This window comes from Oryzias latipes, chromosome 19 (assembly GCF_053564925.1).
Source record: "Oryzias latipes strain Hd-rR chromosome 19, Olatipes_Hd-rR_3.1".
Taxonomy (NCBI): Eukaryota; Metazoa; Chordata; class Actinopteri; order Beloniformes; family Adrianichthyidae; genus Oryzias; species Oryzias latipes.
Window position 1 is genome coordinate 19,397,547 of NC_136255.1, and position 18,849 is coordinate 19,416,395.

The 18,849-nt window shown below is 45.1% G+C and overlaps 1 protein-coding gene across 2 annotated transcripts; it reads left to right on the top strand.

Annotated features, from left to right (window-relative positions):
* The first annotated feature begins 1,195 nt into the window (after positions 1 to 1,195).
* Positions 1,196 to 17,326, top strand: prr12a (proline rich 12a). Of its 2 annotated transcripts, none has more exons than XM_011488070.3 (15): positions 1,196 to 2,353; positions 4,117 to 4,274; positions 4,618 to 4,779; positions 5,046 to 9,691; positions 10,478 to 10,705; positions 10,789 to 11,476; positions 11,615 to 12,138; positions 13,013 to 13,129; positions 13,216 to 13,349; positions 13,452 to 14,191; positions 14,275 to 14,394; positions 14,714 to 14,811; positions 15,123 to 15,254; positions 15,771 to 15,866; positions 15,977 to 17,326. In XM_011488070.3, exons 1-15 carry the CDS (start codon positions 2,271 to 2,273, stop codon positions 16,109 to 16,111), a joined length of 8,061 nt encoding a protein of 2,686 aa, XP_011486372.1. In that variant the 5' UTR covers positions 1,196 to 2,270; the 3' UTR covers positions 16,112 to 17,326. The 2 variants fall into 2 exon arrangements, with proteins under 2 accessions (XP_011486372.1, XP_011486373.1); XM_011488071.4 differs by having other exon boundaries at positions 13,455 to 14,191.
* The last annotated feature ends 1,523 nt before the right edge of the window (positions 17,327 to 18,849 follow it).

An 18,849-nucleotide genomic window follows, 5' to 3' on the forward strand; every position in this document is an offset into this window, starting at 1 on the left:
ATGAAAAGTGTCCTCTCCTTTTTCCAATGAAAAATACATAACAGGCAGAATATTTTTTAGAAAAATAACTTAAAACATATTCAGGTCCATAATAACATGTTTTCTGATGAAATACATAATTCATCTGGTTATTTACTACAAATTTTTTTTTGATGTCTTGGAATATTTCTCTTTCATTCGTTCAGTCATTTATTCATGTGTTGATCTTCTATTTCACTTATGAAATACCTACCTGAGATTTCATGTTATTGCAGCTTAAATGTAATTGTTGCTTGTTATATATTGCTTGTTATATCGAGATTGTTATATAGATCTTTAAAAAAAATCATAATTGAAGTTATATGTAAGTAGGGCCACAAGAGAAGTCACAAATTTAAATTTTTTAGTGATAAAATGAGCTTTGCTATTTTTTTAAATTACCTTATCAGGAGGAAAAAAAACAGTTGGAACTAAGATTGCTTTTTATTGTAACATCTAATTTGTCCACCAGGGGTCAGGCGCACACCCAATTAATTGCTTTCCATTTGGAAAACAAAAATATAATATATTAAGTAAAAAAACAACTTTTACTTTTTTACTGGCTCTATTTCTGATTATATTAATGTGTTTATAAAAGCAATCAAAAAATGGTAAAAAATAAAACTTTATTCCAATAGTATCTCATTTTTGCCATTTCGTTTTCTCCTATTACATGTTTCATTCATAACACATTTCATACATTTTAATACTGAATTAAGTTTATATTTGATATTTCCTGATCCTGGAATCTAATTCTTTTATTGTCTTACTTCTGTCCCTCAACATTTATTACCTTTTTGCATCATCCCATTTTCATTTTCAATTTTATCATAGTCGAATTTCCCTAATTTTGGTTTACTGTGCATTTTTGTTGTTTAAATTGTATATTTTGTCTATGTGTATTTTCATTGTGGTTTACCAGCAGTGTGTTGTAATGTTACAGTATTCTCTTAGATATGTCATTTTATATGGTTATATTGGGCTTCTATAATCAGATTTCTATAGGAAAAAAATCTAAAAAGCCTGTCTTTAAATTAAATTGTTTACATTTCAAAAAAAGGAAAATCATAATAAAGAAATCGCTTGTGGTGAAAATTACTTCCTCCTGTGGAATCTGATACGAATTTGCAAACTAACTGGTGTAGAGGCCAATAAATCTGGTTATTACAGATTTTTTTGCGTGCACGCGAATGCATCTTGACAAATCGCAGCATAAATGGAGGGCAGGTGATTTTTTTTGTTTTTTTCCCAACAGAAATTCTTCACATCATCAAAGGGATAGAAATATGGAAGAGTAATCCTAGCTGGTGGCATAGTGATAGCTGGTGAATGGAGGTCATAGCAGACACTGACTGAGTCTCGGCGCTCAGAGATACGGAGAGGGAGGACAGACAGCGGCTAGCCGCCATCAAAAAATGGCGTCTCCAGAGGAAAATGAGTAAAAAATATTAAAACGCGGCCTGCTTTTCTGTAGACATTCTCGTTTTATTTTAATCGTATTCTGGGGGGGTTGTGACCCGTGTGGACAACGCATTCGCTAAAACGGTCTAACGATAAAAAAGAGGAGCGCGAATTTGGGAAATTAAAAAGCAGCCCAGTTTTATTTTGATGCGTCGTTACTGACAGCTAGCATCTGCTGCTAACCCACAGCTCTGCTCCGGAGGGGGGTGGGAACGATTTGCATTCAAAGAGGGGGGAAAAAAGAGAGAGTGGGAGATTTTCAAATCGAGGGGTTTCTTTCGTTACCAGTGGGGAATGATTGCTATCAACGTGGCCCGTCGACAGCTATATTTTCTGGAGCTAGCAGCGAAGCCCAAACTAGGCTAAAAAAAAAGGGGGAGGAGAGTCGGTGGAAAAAGGACGCATTCAAGACAAATGTTTGAAAGCAATTCGCCCATCACCGACCAAAACCGCGGCACCTTCATCATGACCGTGACCAATTCGAGAAAAGATTTGCATTCGTGGAAATGATAAACGTGAAGGGCGCAGGAAAAGGCGAAAGACTGGCTCTTTTTTTTTTAGAGGTGGTTGGATTATAACCCCGCAGACCCCCCTCTTTTTTTCATCCAGCTTTCTCCTCCTCCCCACCATTTCTCTTTCAATATGCTGTTTTCCACTCCTGAGGACTTGCTTATGAAACCGGGGAAAATAGCCTAAAAACAAGAACGGGAAAGACTGGTTTTTTTTCCGAATCGTGCCCAGCGACGGTCTCGTTGCTTCGATCCTCAGCACGCGCGCTGTAAACCAGATAAATGGATAGAAATTACCCGGGAACAGGATTCGGTGATTTGGGCGCAGGAGCAGGATGGAGTTACGACAGAACGGCAAAAGCAAGGTATGCATTGGATTCAGACAATGTGCATGCATCAGTAATACTTTGCAAAAAAGCACGATGGGGGACCCATGTGAACAAACGACTCCCTTTTGGCTCTACGTGTTAACGCTACGGCTTCACATGATTATGCGTAATGCATTGTCATCCAAATAGATGCAAAGTAATATTATTATAAACAGTATCGGGTGAGTGTGTGTGAGTCGTGGGGGTGGGCGGGGTGGAGAAAGGAAAGGTTGGGGGGGAAATGAATTGAATGTGATTGACAGACGTGGGGTTTAGGTGGACCAAGTGGGGTGGAGGTGGGGATGTCTGGAGTGTCCATTGGAATTATTGTTCCCCGTGTGCAGCAGGCCTGTACACAGACCCTGATAGCTACATTCATTGAATTGATAAGACTAGCTACGAGAGTGCAGACGCAGCAGACCCCAACACACACCCCCCTGACAGACATCAACATGATGATGAACTGATGTGCGTTAACCGAAAGGTTGACTTAAATGGTTGCAGTTCTGAACGGTGGGGGAAAATACGACATTTCTGTATTAATCGGGATGTTTTTGGAGATCCGGGTGTGCTACACTGATTTTTTTTTTCTTCTTTTTCTTGGATGCGTTTTGCTGATCTAAATCATTGGTGTAAAAGGTTTTGGTTGGTTAATTTGCATAAGCAGCCCCCCCATCAAATCTGTTTTGCAGCCAACATGCCATAATCACTCGAGCAAAGATTATCAGCCATTTAAATGCATAAAAAATAATAACTATAATATTAAATGATGGAGGACTCTAGCTGGACCCTCTCGGGTAGCTTTGTCTTTTTAGCTTTTAGTTAGCCCACGAGCTAGCGTTGTGCTGCAGGAGACTTACTTGAGGCCTTTACGCCTAAACATCGTCACCTTTTCTGTCACTACTACACATGCACTACTAAATCAGAGACTTTTTGCATTGGTTCCAAAAAGTAAAATACGTTATTTGAGTGGGTAAACCCTAATAATCGCAAGTCTTTTGCAAGCAGCTTAGCATGCATTTGCGTCGATCATCATTCTGCACGATCCAGTTGTTAGCAACATCATCACCATAACAATTATGTAAATCGTTCGTCTTTGCTTTTTAAAATCACGAGAATTGTGTTTTATATAGTTTTTCATGTCTTTGTGCCGTTTAAATTGCACTCATGCTTTATTCATGCGTAACATCGACATTTCGGTTTAGGCCTAGTCTCTGCAATTCTGCTGTGCACTGGTGCTAAACGATGCTATCGGAAGCATAGATGCTAACATCCGATCTAGTCAAGGTGTCACGCATTTCACCTCATCTTTTTACATTAAAATGATCATAATTTATCTTTAACCATGAGATAAATAAATATTATTTAAAAAAAAGTGTCATCTCTATAATTTTTCCGCTTTGTGCTCCTATTATTATCAATTAACTAATCATTTATTTTAGGTGAATGTTATCATCAACTGATGATCTGCTGTGCAACAGTAGGAAAGCAATTACTTGTAATCAGCAAGAGTAGCATTCTTTAATAATATGTTGAAGTCCTCACCCTGATGGGTTTTCATCTATTAGGACGCTTGAAGGTCCAAATTATACATTTAAAATGATAGCTTTTAGTAGCTGTCTGTCTTTATGTATTTTGTTGTAAATAACTTTTGAATGGCAGGATGTTGATCCCATTTTTATAAAATTGATTGCATGTTTGTTCATTTTTCGATGAGATCAATGGCACCTTTACGATCCCCATCTCTCCTCTTCTCCTAGTCTTGTATATGGGAGTTCCAGATCATCCCACCCTGAGTCTGAGCTCCTTCACCGACAAGCCTATGCCACCCCACACCCTCTGCAGGGCTATGCCACCAATCACCACCCAGGGAGCTCTGGCCAAGGCGGAGCTTGGGGAGCAGCTGGACGGAGTTTGGGTAAGATAAATGTCATACCTTTTGTGTCACCACCGTAAGGGGTCATGGCTGTGACTTATTGCATCTCTCCACCCAGTTCTCAAAAGATTGTTACCACTGACAAATTGGACCGTGCAGTTCATTTCACTCTTCAGCTCATTGGGATTTAATAGCTTTAAAGTAACAGCATGTATAAGTACAGTTGGAATGACAAAAACCTGGATGTTGCATCAGTATTTCAAAAAATACTGCTTTTAGTATTAGTAGAACCCTTTAATGCTTGGGTTTCTAGGTGCATTTGTTAATTAAGCCTTAAAAATGTGCTTTTTTTCTCTGCTGCTTTTTTTTTCTTCACTTGCTTTAGGTCTTTCTGGGCTTTTTGACACCGGCCTTCATCACGCTAGCCCCTCTGCCCCTGATGCCTCCGTGATGAATTTGATTTCAGCTCTGGAATCCCGAGGTCCTCAGCCTCCTCCTTCTGCCTCGTCTCTTCTCTCCCAATTCCGGACACCGTCTTGGCAGACAGGTGGGGGCCGTCTTGGCTTTCTCCCTGATATGCTGACATTCAAAGCAGCTCATTGTCAGTGTTACATTTATAAAACTGAGCCGTTTTTGACTGCATTCTACTTTTTGCCTTAAGTGCCCTTCAAAAAATATAAAGCAACTCAGCAGTATTACTGATAACTTTATTTTTAAAATATTCTTGTTTTTTTAACGACCTCCTGATGACATCTAAATAATTAGGTTGATGGTTATTGTGTAATTTTTACGATGTTTTCCTTTTCCTAACAGCGATGCACACGCCTGCTCCTCCTGAACTCTTCATCTCTGGAGCCCTTCCTGGCTCTGGCTCCTTCCCTTCCTCTTCAGCTCTGTCAGCCTATCAACATCCAGCATCCTTCTCCAGCCGCTCTTTCCCTGCCGCCTCCCTGTCCCTGCAAGACACACCCACATTTAGTCCCACATCCAATGGCCTTCTGTCCCCACATGATCCCCTGCTGCACATCAAAGCCCCTTCTCAGTCAAGCCTGGGTTTTGATAGACTCCTGTCCTCACAGGGTGCTGCTGCAGCTGCATACAGAGGCAGCCAGGATCCTACGGGTGCCACGTCAGCCCAGGCATCATCTGCCAGGCACTTGCAGTCACACCAGTTCAATCTGCTGTCGTCACAGCTGCAGGATCAATCCTCCCAGTTGTATAATCCTTCAGTCTTTTCCTCGGCTCAGCCCCAGCCTCAGTCTCAGTCCCAGTCTAACTCGGCTCAGGAAAGAACTGTGCCTAGGCAGGACAGCGTTATAAAGCACTATCAGCGCCCTACGCCAACTCAGTCGCAGCTCTCGTCCTCTGCTGCCCACTCTCTGCAGCACTATCTTGGCTGTGGAGGGGCAGGGTACCAGCAAATTGCCACCCACCACAGACACGCTGGGCTGTCCTGCAGCCCACTAGGTGACCAGAGCCCATCGTCTGACCACAAGACGCCCTCTCGCACTGAGCAGTATCGGCCAATCATTCAGCCAGCCTATTCCTCCTCCTCCTCCTCCTCTTCAGCTGGAAAAAGTACCAAGAGCAGCTCGAGCAGTGGCTATTCTTCTGGCAGTTCCGCATCATCTTCAAGAACTCCCCACACCCCCCCTTCTGCTTCCTCTACTTCCTCATCCTCGTCCTCTTCATCAGCCACTTCAGGGTCGCATCCTTCAAACTCTATTCCCACCTCCAGCTCCACAGCAGCGCCTTCTAGGCAACAGCCACCTCCTCAGCCAGCTCCGCCTCCACCTGCTTCCCAGCAGCAACAGCAATCCACTGCTTCCACTCCAGCCCCCCAATCTCTTCCTAAATCCTGCCTCTCTGGCTATGGCTCTCCTGTTCCCCCAGTGAAGACTCCTACCTCTGCTCTTACTGGTCAAACTCCTCCCCAACAGACGCAGTCATATTCTCCTAATCAGCCCCCGACATCCCACTTAGCTCAGTCCTATGGAGGTTTCAGCTCCCCCCAAGCTCAAGATCTAAGCTCTGGCGCTGGTGGAAAAGGCTATGGAAGTCTAGGAGGAAGAGGTCAGTCATACTCCACAGATATGTATGGAGCTGATTCTGCTTATGGATCCCTTCCATCCTCTCTTGGTGGAGCTGGTAGCCCGTCACTGGGATATGGGGCTCCAGGCCACTCTCCTGCCCTTTTAAGATCAAGTGGTTCATCTGGAAGTGGAGCATCTGGAGGAGGCAGCAGCAGTGGAGCAGGGAGTGGAAACTCTGGGTCTGGAGGAGCAACAGGAAATAGTATGACTGCTGAGAGAGGTGGGGGAGGCAGTGGAGGAGGCTCTTATCATATTCCAGACTCCAGCCCTTCCCCATCAGGCAACTCAGGCATCATACGTCCAGGATTGCACTCCCCTGTCCCCACCTGTGCCACCCAGTCTCCAGGAGGTGCAGGTTCAAACAAATACATATCTTCAGTTCTCTCTCCCCCCTTCCTGGCCTCCCCACAGGGCTTCCCTGATGCCAGAGGCCCCTCCTCCCAACCACAGCCATATCATTCCACATCATCCAAAGCAAAGACGGATGCTTCCTTGTTAGGGGTGGGCTCTCAGAGATCCCAGGATGAGGTCGACGATGAAGATGAGTTCTTGATTCAGCATTTGCTCCAAGCTCAAGCGAGTCCTGGTCCCCAGTCGGCTCATCACCATCCCCAACAGCAGCCTCAGCAGCAGTCTCAACAAACCCAGCCTCCGCCCCAGTCAGTACCTTCTAGTAGTGACTCCGGTAAGGGCATGAATTATGACATGGGGAAGACCTCAGAGGAAAGGTACCACCCTCAGAGTGTTATACGTACCCACAGTGCCACAACTGCTGCAGGGGTTGGAAACGCAGGTTCTTCGGGGTCCATCTCGGGGCTGGACAACCAGCTGGAGATGTCACTAAAGAAACAGCATCAACATCACCACCAACAGCAGCCACAGCAGCAAAGAAACGAGAGGACGGTTGGTAGCAGCAGAAGCAGCAGTGGAAGAGGCAGTGCTGAGCAAGTGCACTCCCACCTCCATCACCATGACAACCTTGGTTCTGTTGTCCACTATGGCAGAGGTGATCCCTACAGCCAGCACTCCCTTGGTCCCCAGCACTCCTCACATAGTCAGCATGTGGGTTCCCACTCACAGATGCCCCCTCACTCCCAAATCGACCTCCAAAAGAAGTCACAGGAGCGCTCAGAAATCCCATACCCTCGAAAAACTCCAGAGCTCCAGCAGCAGCATTCTCAGTCCCAAGCTCAGTCCCTGATGGACTCTCCTACCGACCAGTCCCGTCAGCCACCGCACCTACTCCAGTCGGTGCTGTCCCACACCACGCGCAATAAACTGGAGCCTCATCAGCAGCACCACAAGATGGAATCTCATCGGCAACATCAGCAACACCCCAAAATGGACTCCCACTCTCAACACCAACAACACCAGAAGATGGACTCCCATCAGCACCCGCAGCACCACAAAATAGATTCTCATTCTCAGCACCAACAGCACCATAAAATGGACTCTCATCCGCAGCAGCAGCACTCCATAAGTCAGCAGCAGCAAGCTGTCATGGAAAGCACTGGTGGTCGACTTGGCTCAAGTAAGCATCAAGCTCCATCTCAGTCCCAAACCACCCAGCTCCAACTCCAGCTGCAGTCCCAGGCTTTGGAAGTGGCAGCGGCTCACTACAACCACGGCCCCCATCCACACGAGCAGAGTCAGGTCAAGCAGAGCTCTGTGGTCTCCTCTCTGGACATGCTGGAGCGCTCCCTTTCCCAGACGTCCAGCACAGATGTTGGTGTCGCCGATGACCGACGCGGTGGATCGGGCAGTGCAGGGAGGAGTGGGGGAAGCGGTGAGCGGCACAGGCAGCAACAGGAACCCCCACGGCAGCACCCACCGCACCACCACCCGCAGCAACACTCTGCCTCTGAACTCCACTCCTTCCTCACCGAGCCGGACATGGGCCTGTCCACGCCGTCTCACATGCACCATCTTTCTCAACATCACACGCAGCAGCAGCAACAACAGCAGCACCCAAGCTCTCAGCATCAACAGACCCACTCCCACCACCCTCTCTCCCAACCCCACCCACAGCAGACTCCTCACTCCCACCATATTCCCCCTCCATCCGCCTCCGCCCACTCTCAACCTCAGTCCGATCAGCAGCAGCTCAGTTCACAGCAGAGCCAGATGGAGCAGCAGCGCTCGGAACAGCACCAGTTTGACACGGTCAGCCCCGTGGAGAAAGCGGACCAGAACCAGCAAAGCAACCGCTTTGTTCCCCTGACTTCTATCTGCTTCCCAGACTCCCTCCTTCAGGATGAAGATCGCTCCTTTTTTCCTGGAATGGAGGACATGTTTTGCGCAGAGGACTACAAGTCGAGCTGTGCAGGCGGCGGAGGACCAGGCCAGGAGGAGATGAATGAAGCCAGAGAAGGACTGGATTCCATGAAAACCGGACAGAGCGGAGGGGGTGCTGGAGGAGGCAGCGGGCCTAGCTATGACCTCATGGGTCACCATGGTGGAGATCAGGGTTACGAGCCATACTGTCATGGCCTGGAAGAACCCAGCAACAACACTATGACTTTGGATCTGGACTCTCTTAAAACACACGAGCTTCCATCTACGGTCAACACAGAGCAGCTGGGTTTAATTCAGTCCCAGGGCCCAGCCATGGGGATGGCCTCCAATACTGCTGGTCAACACAACTCTGGAGCTAAACTGTCTTCTGGACCAGGAGGTACTAGCTCAGGAACAGGTTCTGGGGGCCTTCAGTCCCCCATCTTCTGCTCGTCTCGTCCTAAAAAACTTCTCAAATCCAGCTCCTTTCATCTGTTAAAAGAAAGGAGGGACCCTAACACATTGCCTAAGAAGAGTTACGCTCAAGAATACGAATTTGAAGACGACGAGGATAAGGCTGACCAACCAGCTGAGATCCGGCTGAACAGTCGCAGGCTGCCTGACCTACTACCAGATCTAGTGTCCAGTTGTAGAAAGGGAGGAGGAGGTGGATCGCTTAGCCCTTTAATGAGTGACATCGACTTCTACCACTCCTCTGGTTACACCTCTTTGGGTTCTCACTCTATCCTGCCGCCAGATGGACCCAAGAAGAGAGGACGAAAGCCCACGAGGCCCAAAAGAGAGGGCCCTCCGAGGCCAAGGGGAAGACCCCGCATCCGCCCCATGCCTGAGCCCTACACCCCACGTGGCATGCTGGGGGATATGGGCGGAACGTCAGCCGGAGGCGGGTTCAGCGTAGAAGGAAGGGGCCGAGGCAGGGGCAGAGGAAGCAGGGGCAGAGGAGGAAGGAGGGAAGACATGTACATGGAGATGAGCGGGAAAGACCAGGAGCAGATGCACCCCCACCACCTCCATCAGCAACAGCAGCTCCATCACCAACCCCAACAGCACGAGCCCATCCCGCCTCTCAAGGTCAGTGTCGAAGAACTCGGAATCAAACAAACTTTACTCCGGTATTTGTGGAAAACTCTGTTTAAAAATGAACCAGGATGCTTATAAAACACTGGTTTAGTTACTAAACAAGGACTAACAAGCAGAAGTTAATCAGTTCAAACCCAGTATGAGAGTTAAGTGAACCATCTGAGGTGCTGCAGCTGCTCATCCTTCAGCACCATCTTTTACTACTCTGCTGATTCAGCCCTTTTACATATTAATATTAGGGGTTTATAAACATCAAGTCATTGTTTTTTTTATACGTTATTCCTGTTGTGTTTCTGTCTTCAAATAAATGTAGATTTCATAACTAAGTAAACAAAGATATAATGCTATCAAGAATTTTGATTTCCGTGAAATCTTATGGATCTTTAAACAGAGAAGTGAACATCATCACTCGTTTTTTATACTACTTTGTTTGGTGAACTATTTAGCTATTTATAGAAATTGGCTGCTGGTCTCCAGTTGTCTGTGAATCCAGTATGATGCGACGTTCATTGCTGGATATTTGGGAGGGAGATGAGGACGGGGAAGCTGAGCTGGTCATGTGATCCATCAGAAGCTCCCAACCTGATTACTGAGTTCATTTACATTAATATTTATTTATTTGATAAAAAGACACGTTTTTTTTTTCTAGTTTAGTGATTTTCACTGTTGTCATTTAGTGTTTGGCCAATCTGTTGGTATTTAATGCAAGTTATTTAAACTATGCAGAAGATTACAGAATGTACAACAGGATATTTATCTTTTGTTTTTCCTTTTCAGATCAAGTTACCGATTTCTAGCCTGTCGTCCTCGGATGCCTTGCTGAGGACAGACTCTTTGTCTGGCACTGACCCTGCTTTGTCAGACGGCTCCGTTGGCTCGGCTCCCTCACTTGGTTTAAGTCCTGGACCCCCCTGCAGTGCAGAAAGCACCAGAAGCCAGGATAAGAACAAAGCGAAAAATCAAATGATAAGTGAAGGAATGGATGAAGATGGACTAGAAGAACGGGTAAAGGCAGAAGGCTTGTTATCCTGCAGAGCTGCAGCGAGTGTCTGAAAAGTGTTGAGTCACAGTCTCTGTGTTTCTTCCAGGGAGATGAGAGGGACTCTGAGTCTAAGGCCGGCTTTGTTGCTTCCTTCCTGGACTTCCTTAAGACAGGGAAGAGGCCTCCAGGGTTGGACATCTCTCCAGGAATGGAACCTGACAACGTTGAAACGTCCCCATGTAAAGCAGGAGGCTTGCGCCCTCTGTCCCCCGCACCACCTCCCCCGCCGCCTCCACCTCCGTTTGGTGATAGTGAGGGTAACGGGGGCCTTGCTTTGGGCAGTTGTCCCAGCCCCAAGCGCTTAGAAGATGAGCTGAAGAGGAACCTCGAGACTTTGCCCTCTTTCTCCTCTGATGAGGAAGACTCGGTTGGAAAGAACCAGGACCTCCAGAAGAGCATCTCCTCCGCCATTTCGGCTCTGTACGACACCCCCCAGATAAGCTCGAATATCCAGCCCCCGTTGGCTCCTCCTCCCCCTCAACCGCAGCCCGCGCAGCCACCCCTTACCCCCATAATGCAGCCTCCCACATTAAGTCCACAGCCAGCAGTGAACACGCCACACATGCAGCCCCAGTCCGATGAACCGCACCTCCTTCAGCCAGAAGGTGAGGAGATGGAAGACAACAAGGAGGAGGAGATTGAGGAGGACAAATGCACAGAACGGGAGGAGGACGGTGAAATGGCAGAAGACAGGGAACCACAACTTGAAACTCTGGGACCTCCGAAACTTGATGGTAGGAAATGGCATTGGCTGTTTTTGCCATTTTTCCATTTTTTGAACAGAGGACTTTTTAAATTGTCTCTATATTTACTATGACACAATGTTCACTGCTAGTTTATTCATGTTTTGGTGTTTTTCTTTTTCCCTCCAGCGCCTCTATCTGAGATTCCTCCAGAACTTGCAACTCCAGAGCCTACCTCTGCTCCTCCGTCTCCTGCCTCATCCTCCTCTCCTTCTCATTCCCCCCTTCCTCCTCTCTCGCTCCCCTCACCTTTACCTCGACCAGAGGACCCACAGGAGGTCTCACAACCTCCGAGCCCGGCCACTTCAAAATCCCTTTCTCCGTCACTCCCCCCGACCGCCATTGCTGCCGCTGCTACCACTGCTGCTCCTCCTGCGCCTCCTCCCGAGCCGGCCACTCCTCCTCCCACCTCTTCTCCACCTCCAACCATTCAAAAAGAATCTCCTTTGCCATCGCCGGAGTCCCCAGCATCTCCCGCTTCCCCTGAAGAACCTCCAGCTCCAAAGATCACCTCACTGCACCTCGCCCAGAAGCAAGAAGATGCCGCTATTGTGGGGGAGAGTGAGGAGGACGAGAGTGAGAGTGGAGGAGAGGGAATCTTCAGAGAGAGGGACGAGTTTGTGGTCCGAGTTGAAGACATTCGAACTCTTAAGGTATGTCTGTGTGGGATGAGTATCAGTTTGCTTTGTATTACATGTAAAAGTCTGCTTTTAAACTAAACTTGATTCAGCTGGATTCATTCAAACTGATCTCTTCTTGAAAATAATATATATATTTATATATTGTATAAAATAAGTAATCTTAAAATTGAATTTGTGAGGATTTCTTTATTCAAATCGTTGTGAATCAGGAGCAGACGAGAAGATGTTGCTGGAGAAGGGATGTAGGGCTGACAAAGAAGCTATTAGGTCAAGAAACATTCTGATGCATCCACCTGTTGACAAGTAGATCCTTTTACGTCTATGTTTTCCTCATCTGGTTGAAAACTGTATAGCTCCCATATTTTCTTACAATTTTTGTTGCATCGGCAATGTTGGATTGGGGATGTGAGGGGCTGTAAGCTAGTGGAGAGAGTGTGAACAGATGGGTTATGGGAAATGAGGGTGTGCTTAGTCCGTGCAAACAGCCCCCCCACAACGTAGAGGCAAATTTCTAACAAACTGCTGCCGCTCTGCAGAAACTATGTCCCTAGAAAACGACACAGATTTTTGATTGAGGCTAAAAACAGCATAATCATAATGAAATGGCCACCAAAATAGATCAAAAAATGATTGGAGCGGGACTTTAATGTGAGAATTACCTCATAGAAAATATAATTTATGCTGAAACTGTTTTTCTTAACCAAACTAAACAGATTTTATCGTTTTTTTTGACCAAAAAATGAATGTTTAGTCAGATCTTGATGAATTGTCAAGTGATTGACCTTGTGAGTCCAAATGGAATCGATTGAGTAGTTTGGCGGTGTCACCCAGGCCCGCTCACTGCAAAGCAGCAACTTACCGACTGTGGGTCTGTGTTTGTGCACAGTTGGCTCTGCAGACAGGCCGGGAGCCTCCACCCATCTGGAGGGTCCAGAAAGCTTTGCTGCAGAAGTTCAGCCCAGAGATCAAAGATGGACAAAGACAGTTCTGCGCCACAAGCAACGTGAGCAAAACCCGTCGGCAAAAAGCAACCAAATCTATACGGTGTCATGTTAATGTTGATGCTGATTGGAGATTTTTCTGGTGTAGTATCTTGGCTACTTTGGAGATGCAAAGAGGCGGTATCAACGAATATACGTGAAGTTTCTGGAGAACGTCAACAAGAAAGACTATGTGCGAGTGTGTTCCCGAAGGCCGTGGCGCCGAGCTCCTCCAGCCCTCAGGTAATTTTTATTTCCTAGAATGATCTGGACATAAACCATGAAGTACATGTCTGTTGAAGCTGTTAGAGGCTTATTAAGTTTTACTGTCATCATGTCCCTCAGAAGACCGTCTCTCCCCAGACTGGCATCTCCTCCTGCCACTCAGGTGCCGCCAAAAACCGGGGAGAAAGAGGAGCGAGTGAGTCCGGTGCTGCAGCGCGAACAGAGAGAGAAAACAAAAACGGCAGCAGCAAAGAAACACCGAGAGGGAAACGAGGTACCAGCTGTTGTGCCAAAACCCAAGGAGAAGGAGGAAGAAAGGTATCCTGACAAAGAGAGGGAGGACGAGGAGAAGCCGGTGCAGCCCCAGCAGGATAAGGTGGAGAAGCGGGTGCAGCTTCAGCAGGAGAAGGCGGAGAAGCGTCTGCAGCAGCAGCAGGAAAAAGCAGAAAAGCGCATGCAGCTGCAGCAGGAGAAGGCGGAGAAGCGGATGCAGCTGCAGCAGGAGAAGGCGGAGAACCGCGTGCAGCAGGAGAAGGCGGAGAAGCGAGCGCAGCAGCCGCCTCTTGAGAAGGTGGAGAAGCGATTACAGCCACTGCAAAAGGTGGAGAAGCGGGTCCCTCCGAAGCAGGAGAAGGTGGAAAAACGCGCAGGCGCCACAGAACGTGCTAGAACAAAGGAAGACAAAAAAGCACTGGAGAGGAAGGAGAGGGAAAAGGCGGAGCGGCCACCCAAATCCAAACCAGCCAAGGTGAAGGCAGAGCCCCCTCCTAAGAAGAGAAAGAAGTGGCTGAATGTACCTTCATCAGTACCATCATCATCGGAATCTGACTCCTCAGATGAGGTGGCTAGTGAAAATGAAAGTAAGATGAACTGAAAGAAAAAGATTGAATTTTTAGCGTTTTATCGTAGAGTAGAAGTAAAAATGAAGTTCTCGTCCTCCCAGTGCCAGTAAAAGGTGGAGTAAACAACCGTGCCATGAGGGAGATGTTCAGGAGTTATGTGGAGATGCTGGTGAGCACAGCTCTGGACCCTGACATGATCCAAGCCCTGGAAGACACAGATGGTGAGAACTGCAAACACTTTCACTCCACTCAGCCAAATCTGACATCTGATGGGACGGCTTTTAATATTTCCACTGTTTCTCAGCTGTTTTTATCAATATTATTCTTTAATTTTAACATATTAAGTCAATATTTCTAGCTGCCAACTGAACACATTTCCTTGTTTTGCTTTTAAATCCACAAACACTAAGTATGATGAGAAAAACCTCTCAGATGGCTCTGCAGCCAGACAGAAGTTGCTCAGCGTGCTTTGCTTTTAGCATCAAAATGATTGAAAGCTGCATGCATGACGACATTTCCTTTCTATCGATCGGCGTTCAGATGAGCTTTACCTACCTCCAATGAGGAAGATCGACAGTATCCTGAGCGAACAGAAGAGGAGGTTGTTAAGGAGAGTCAGTATGAGCTCGCAGCATCAGGTAATCTGACATCTGATAATGTTAATTATTGTTTTATTAATTGATAAATACATGTATTGGCTTACATTTTTTCCCCCGTTTCTTTTGACAATACTTTATATATCTTTTTTTTTCTTATAAAAAATGAATATTTCATATTTTTAAATATATATTTTTATTTAAAAGTAATTCTGTCCTCAAAATGGCAACATCTTTACAGAGAAAACATCTGTTTTAAAGTAAATTGCAATTGTTCCCTTTTTCTGTCTGTTCCTCTTTTGTCTGCTTATTTTTTTCTTTCTTCTTTCAAACTCTGTTCTGCCCATCCACAGGAGGTTCTGCATGCTTACCCCCAAATTATTGTGGATGCCCTGGATACAGGCGTGGTGAGGGTGCGGCTAAGCGGTGACGCTTACAACCGCAAGACCCTCAACAGGGTGAAAAAGGCTCTGCCTAAGCCACAGGTGCGTCTGCCAACGGGCCATGCTTTCACCTGTAAACGAGCTGAGTTCGGTTGCCGCGTAGTGAATCCAAATAACAGCCACGATGGCTGTCATTTGAGCTTCATGACGTTTTTAAATCACGACAAACCTGGCCAGCTGCACCTCTGCTAGGATCTGTGCGTCTCATAGTTGACTTGTGTTTTTAGAACTGGTCTTTTCTCTGCTGTTTGCAGTCAACTTGAATCAAATCCAACCAGGATTTACTTGAGCAAACAGATTTTGCTGTTAATTTGTAGTTTTTAAATTAAAGAAAAAAGAAAGTAGTTGTTGTTGTGATACTTTTAGGTTCAGTTTGTCGCCATAAGGAAGAAAGACGACGGGGAAACCACACGTTTGACTAAATTAGCCTTAGAGCGAGCGGCAGCTGTTCTTGGTTTTGAGTTCTGCTGAACCTAAAACTTACATTTCTACTCCTTTTTTTCATGATCATGTTTCTTCATATTGATCAAATGGATAACCAGAATGTCTTTCTTCTAGGACCTTAAACTCTCGTCTGAGACGTACCGAATCTACAGTCTCTACCACTCCTTGCATCATTATAAATACCACACCTTCTTACAGTGCAAGAAAGAGGTAAAGTGAAATGCTTTTGGGGGCTTTTTGACTGCCTCCTGTAACTTGACACTTTTTGTTTGGTGACCGTTAACTAAAAAAAATAAAAAAAATGTCTTCTTCTTTCTCAGACTAACACCATAGAACAAGCAGCCGAAGACCCCGGCCAAGAAGAGGTTGTACAGCAGTGCATGGCCAACCAGAGCTGGCTGGACACCCTCTTTAGCTCCTTCATCGAGCTGCTGACTCTCAGCACCAAAGTCTGAGATAACGTCATTTAAGGGCAGACATTGAATAGAAGATTTAAGAAAGAAAAAAAAGCAAAAATAGAGATGGATTCCACTGTACAGCCCCCGTCCCTCTTCAGATCTCATAAGAAACCAAGGATCGTTTTTTTTTTTGAGGCCCTCAGGGGTCTATTTTTACGTGACCTTGGACACTGGTCTCTCTTTTTATTTCTTGTCGTTGATCAGTGACTTTGAAAGAAAAAAAGTGTTTTGTTTTTTTTTCCTTTTATGAGAAGGGAACCCCCATCTACTTTAGGGGTTAACCAGGGGCTCAAAAAGAAGAACTGACTTTTCTGGGTGGAGTTGGAAAAACATACGGCGGGAAGACAAAAGTTGTGGAGCCACAAACACCAAGTCGAGAGAAGAGCCATCAGCATCCTATTAACTCTGTGTCATAAAGACAATAGTTCAAAGAGAAACTACTATTGCTTAGTTTTTACATAAATTATTTTTTTGAAAAGACTAACATCATCCGTTGGCTTTTGAGAAGTGTGGAAGAGGATGAGAGTGATTTTTAGCCAGCAAGTGCGATCATGGACTCATCTATAGAGAGAAACATAAGTGTTAATAAATGCTCCCTCGCGTCGTCATCCTGTGTTATGTGAAGGGCAGCACCAGTCAGCTGTGTGATAATATATAAACGCATTTTTATTATTTATATGAGGAGGTTTTTAACTTAAGCTCTCACAAGTGCTGGTTTGCTGCCCTAACATTTTTAAATGCCTATTTTGTGTTTTATTTCGTTCCCCCACATGGGATCAGTATACAATCATAACCCACATATTCAAGTCGTCTTCCCTTCTATACAAAAGAGCAGACGTTGACAGAAATATTGTATTAAATACAGTGGGTGTAAAATAAAAAATAAAAAAAAGTGGTTAGAAAACATTGGGAACTCAACATTGTGCTTCAGTTCAATCATCCGTCATGCCGGTGCAAAGAAAAAGAACTATTTCTTTCCCATGTGGGAAGGAGGAGTATAAATAAGTAATATTTAAAGAGGAAATAGTCATTTCATTTTTATCATTTTGATGTCTGTGCATACTATGGCTTATTTTGAAAACAATCTAATTTTCCATAAAAAAGGGAAAAAAAAAGATATGTAAATAGTGTACAGTTCTTGATGAAATTCTTTGTTCTTCTGTACAATAACACTCCTGTATTTGAGAAACAAATAAAATCTACAAAGAACAATTGGTTTCATTTCCATGTATGGTGCGGATGCTTAACCCTCCTGTTATGTTGTGGGTCAAATTGACCCGGCAGTCAAACTGGAGGTACAAGGATGTCTTATTATAAGTAGTATTGCTTTTTTTGCAGCTGTGAGACATAGTTCACCCTATTCACACACATAGACACACCCACACACACACAGGTGCCTAGGTGTAATGACTTTTGATAGGAACCATTTATGTTCTCGCGGGAAAACTCAACCCACTTTCAGTGGACACTCAACAGGATAGAGGCAAAACATATAGAAGATTCTCTTCAAGGGAGTCCTTCCAACATTACACAGGCAGACCTTTAGAAAATGAGCAACAGAAGCAGAACGATGATAGTCCAGGAGGCTGTGGAAGTCATCATTGATCATGATCAGAAGACTATCTTGAGGTAAATTCTGATTCTAATAATTCTGATTTTGAACCAGATGAGGGAATTTTTATTCCTGGTCTTCCAAGCAAGACATTCATATCAAAGAATGGTGAAATACATTGGTCTTTATCCCCAAATATGCGTCAGAAAAACCTGTCCGCAGAAAAAATAATAAAGACAGTGCCAGGGCCCACTAGGATGGTAGTGACTCATGTGACCATGCCAATTCATTCAATCTAATTCAATTCAATTCAATTCCATTCAATTGTATTTGTATAGCCCAAATTCACAACAACAGTTGTCTCAATGGGCTTCGTATCGGTAATTGAAAAAGTAAAACATAAAATCACAGTAAGGAAAAACTCCTGGAAAAAAACGGATTCCGGAAAAAACAAAGAAACCTCAGGGGTGCCCACATGAAGGAGGCATCCTCCCCCAGGACGGACAGGGGATTTACCAGAACTCATAGAGAAGAATTAACTTATCTAACCCTACAACTACATATTTAAAGTCCAGCAGACGAGCTTCATCCAGACGGAGTTGGGGGGACGGCCGGGGGGGTCAAGACAAGCATGACCTGTGCGAAATGTGCAGAATTAATTTGCACAAAGCACAGTGTGATGACTGGTCACTCTTGTGCTGTGTATATGTACACACACACACAACTTCATATTGCGATTGCTTGTCTGTTGTATTGTGATTTTGTTTTTTTCTGGTTCACAGTGCATGTATGTAAAACAAAATTTCAAGATTATGTTTCAATGTTATGTAAAACTATAGTATTTTATATGGTAGTCTTTCAAAAGTAATACAGTAGTGAAAAATTCAAAAAAAGTTAGAACATGTGTATTTTTAAGAAAAACGAATGAATTATTTAATAATTGAACCACTTCCTGTTAGAGGTAAGGTACACCATTTCACTAGGTTTTTGAAAGAATAATTGGTAATGGAGTAAGTGATGATATATTCACACTGCTTTTTAGGATTTTTTGGGTTTCAGACATCTTTTAATTAATAAAACCTTCACCGGGTCAAATTGACCCAGGAACATCATCTCTGTGCCTCACAAACGAACATAACAGGAGGGTTAAATAGTTGTGACTTTTGAGTTTACAGGGCCAGAA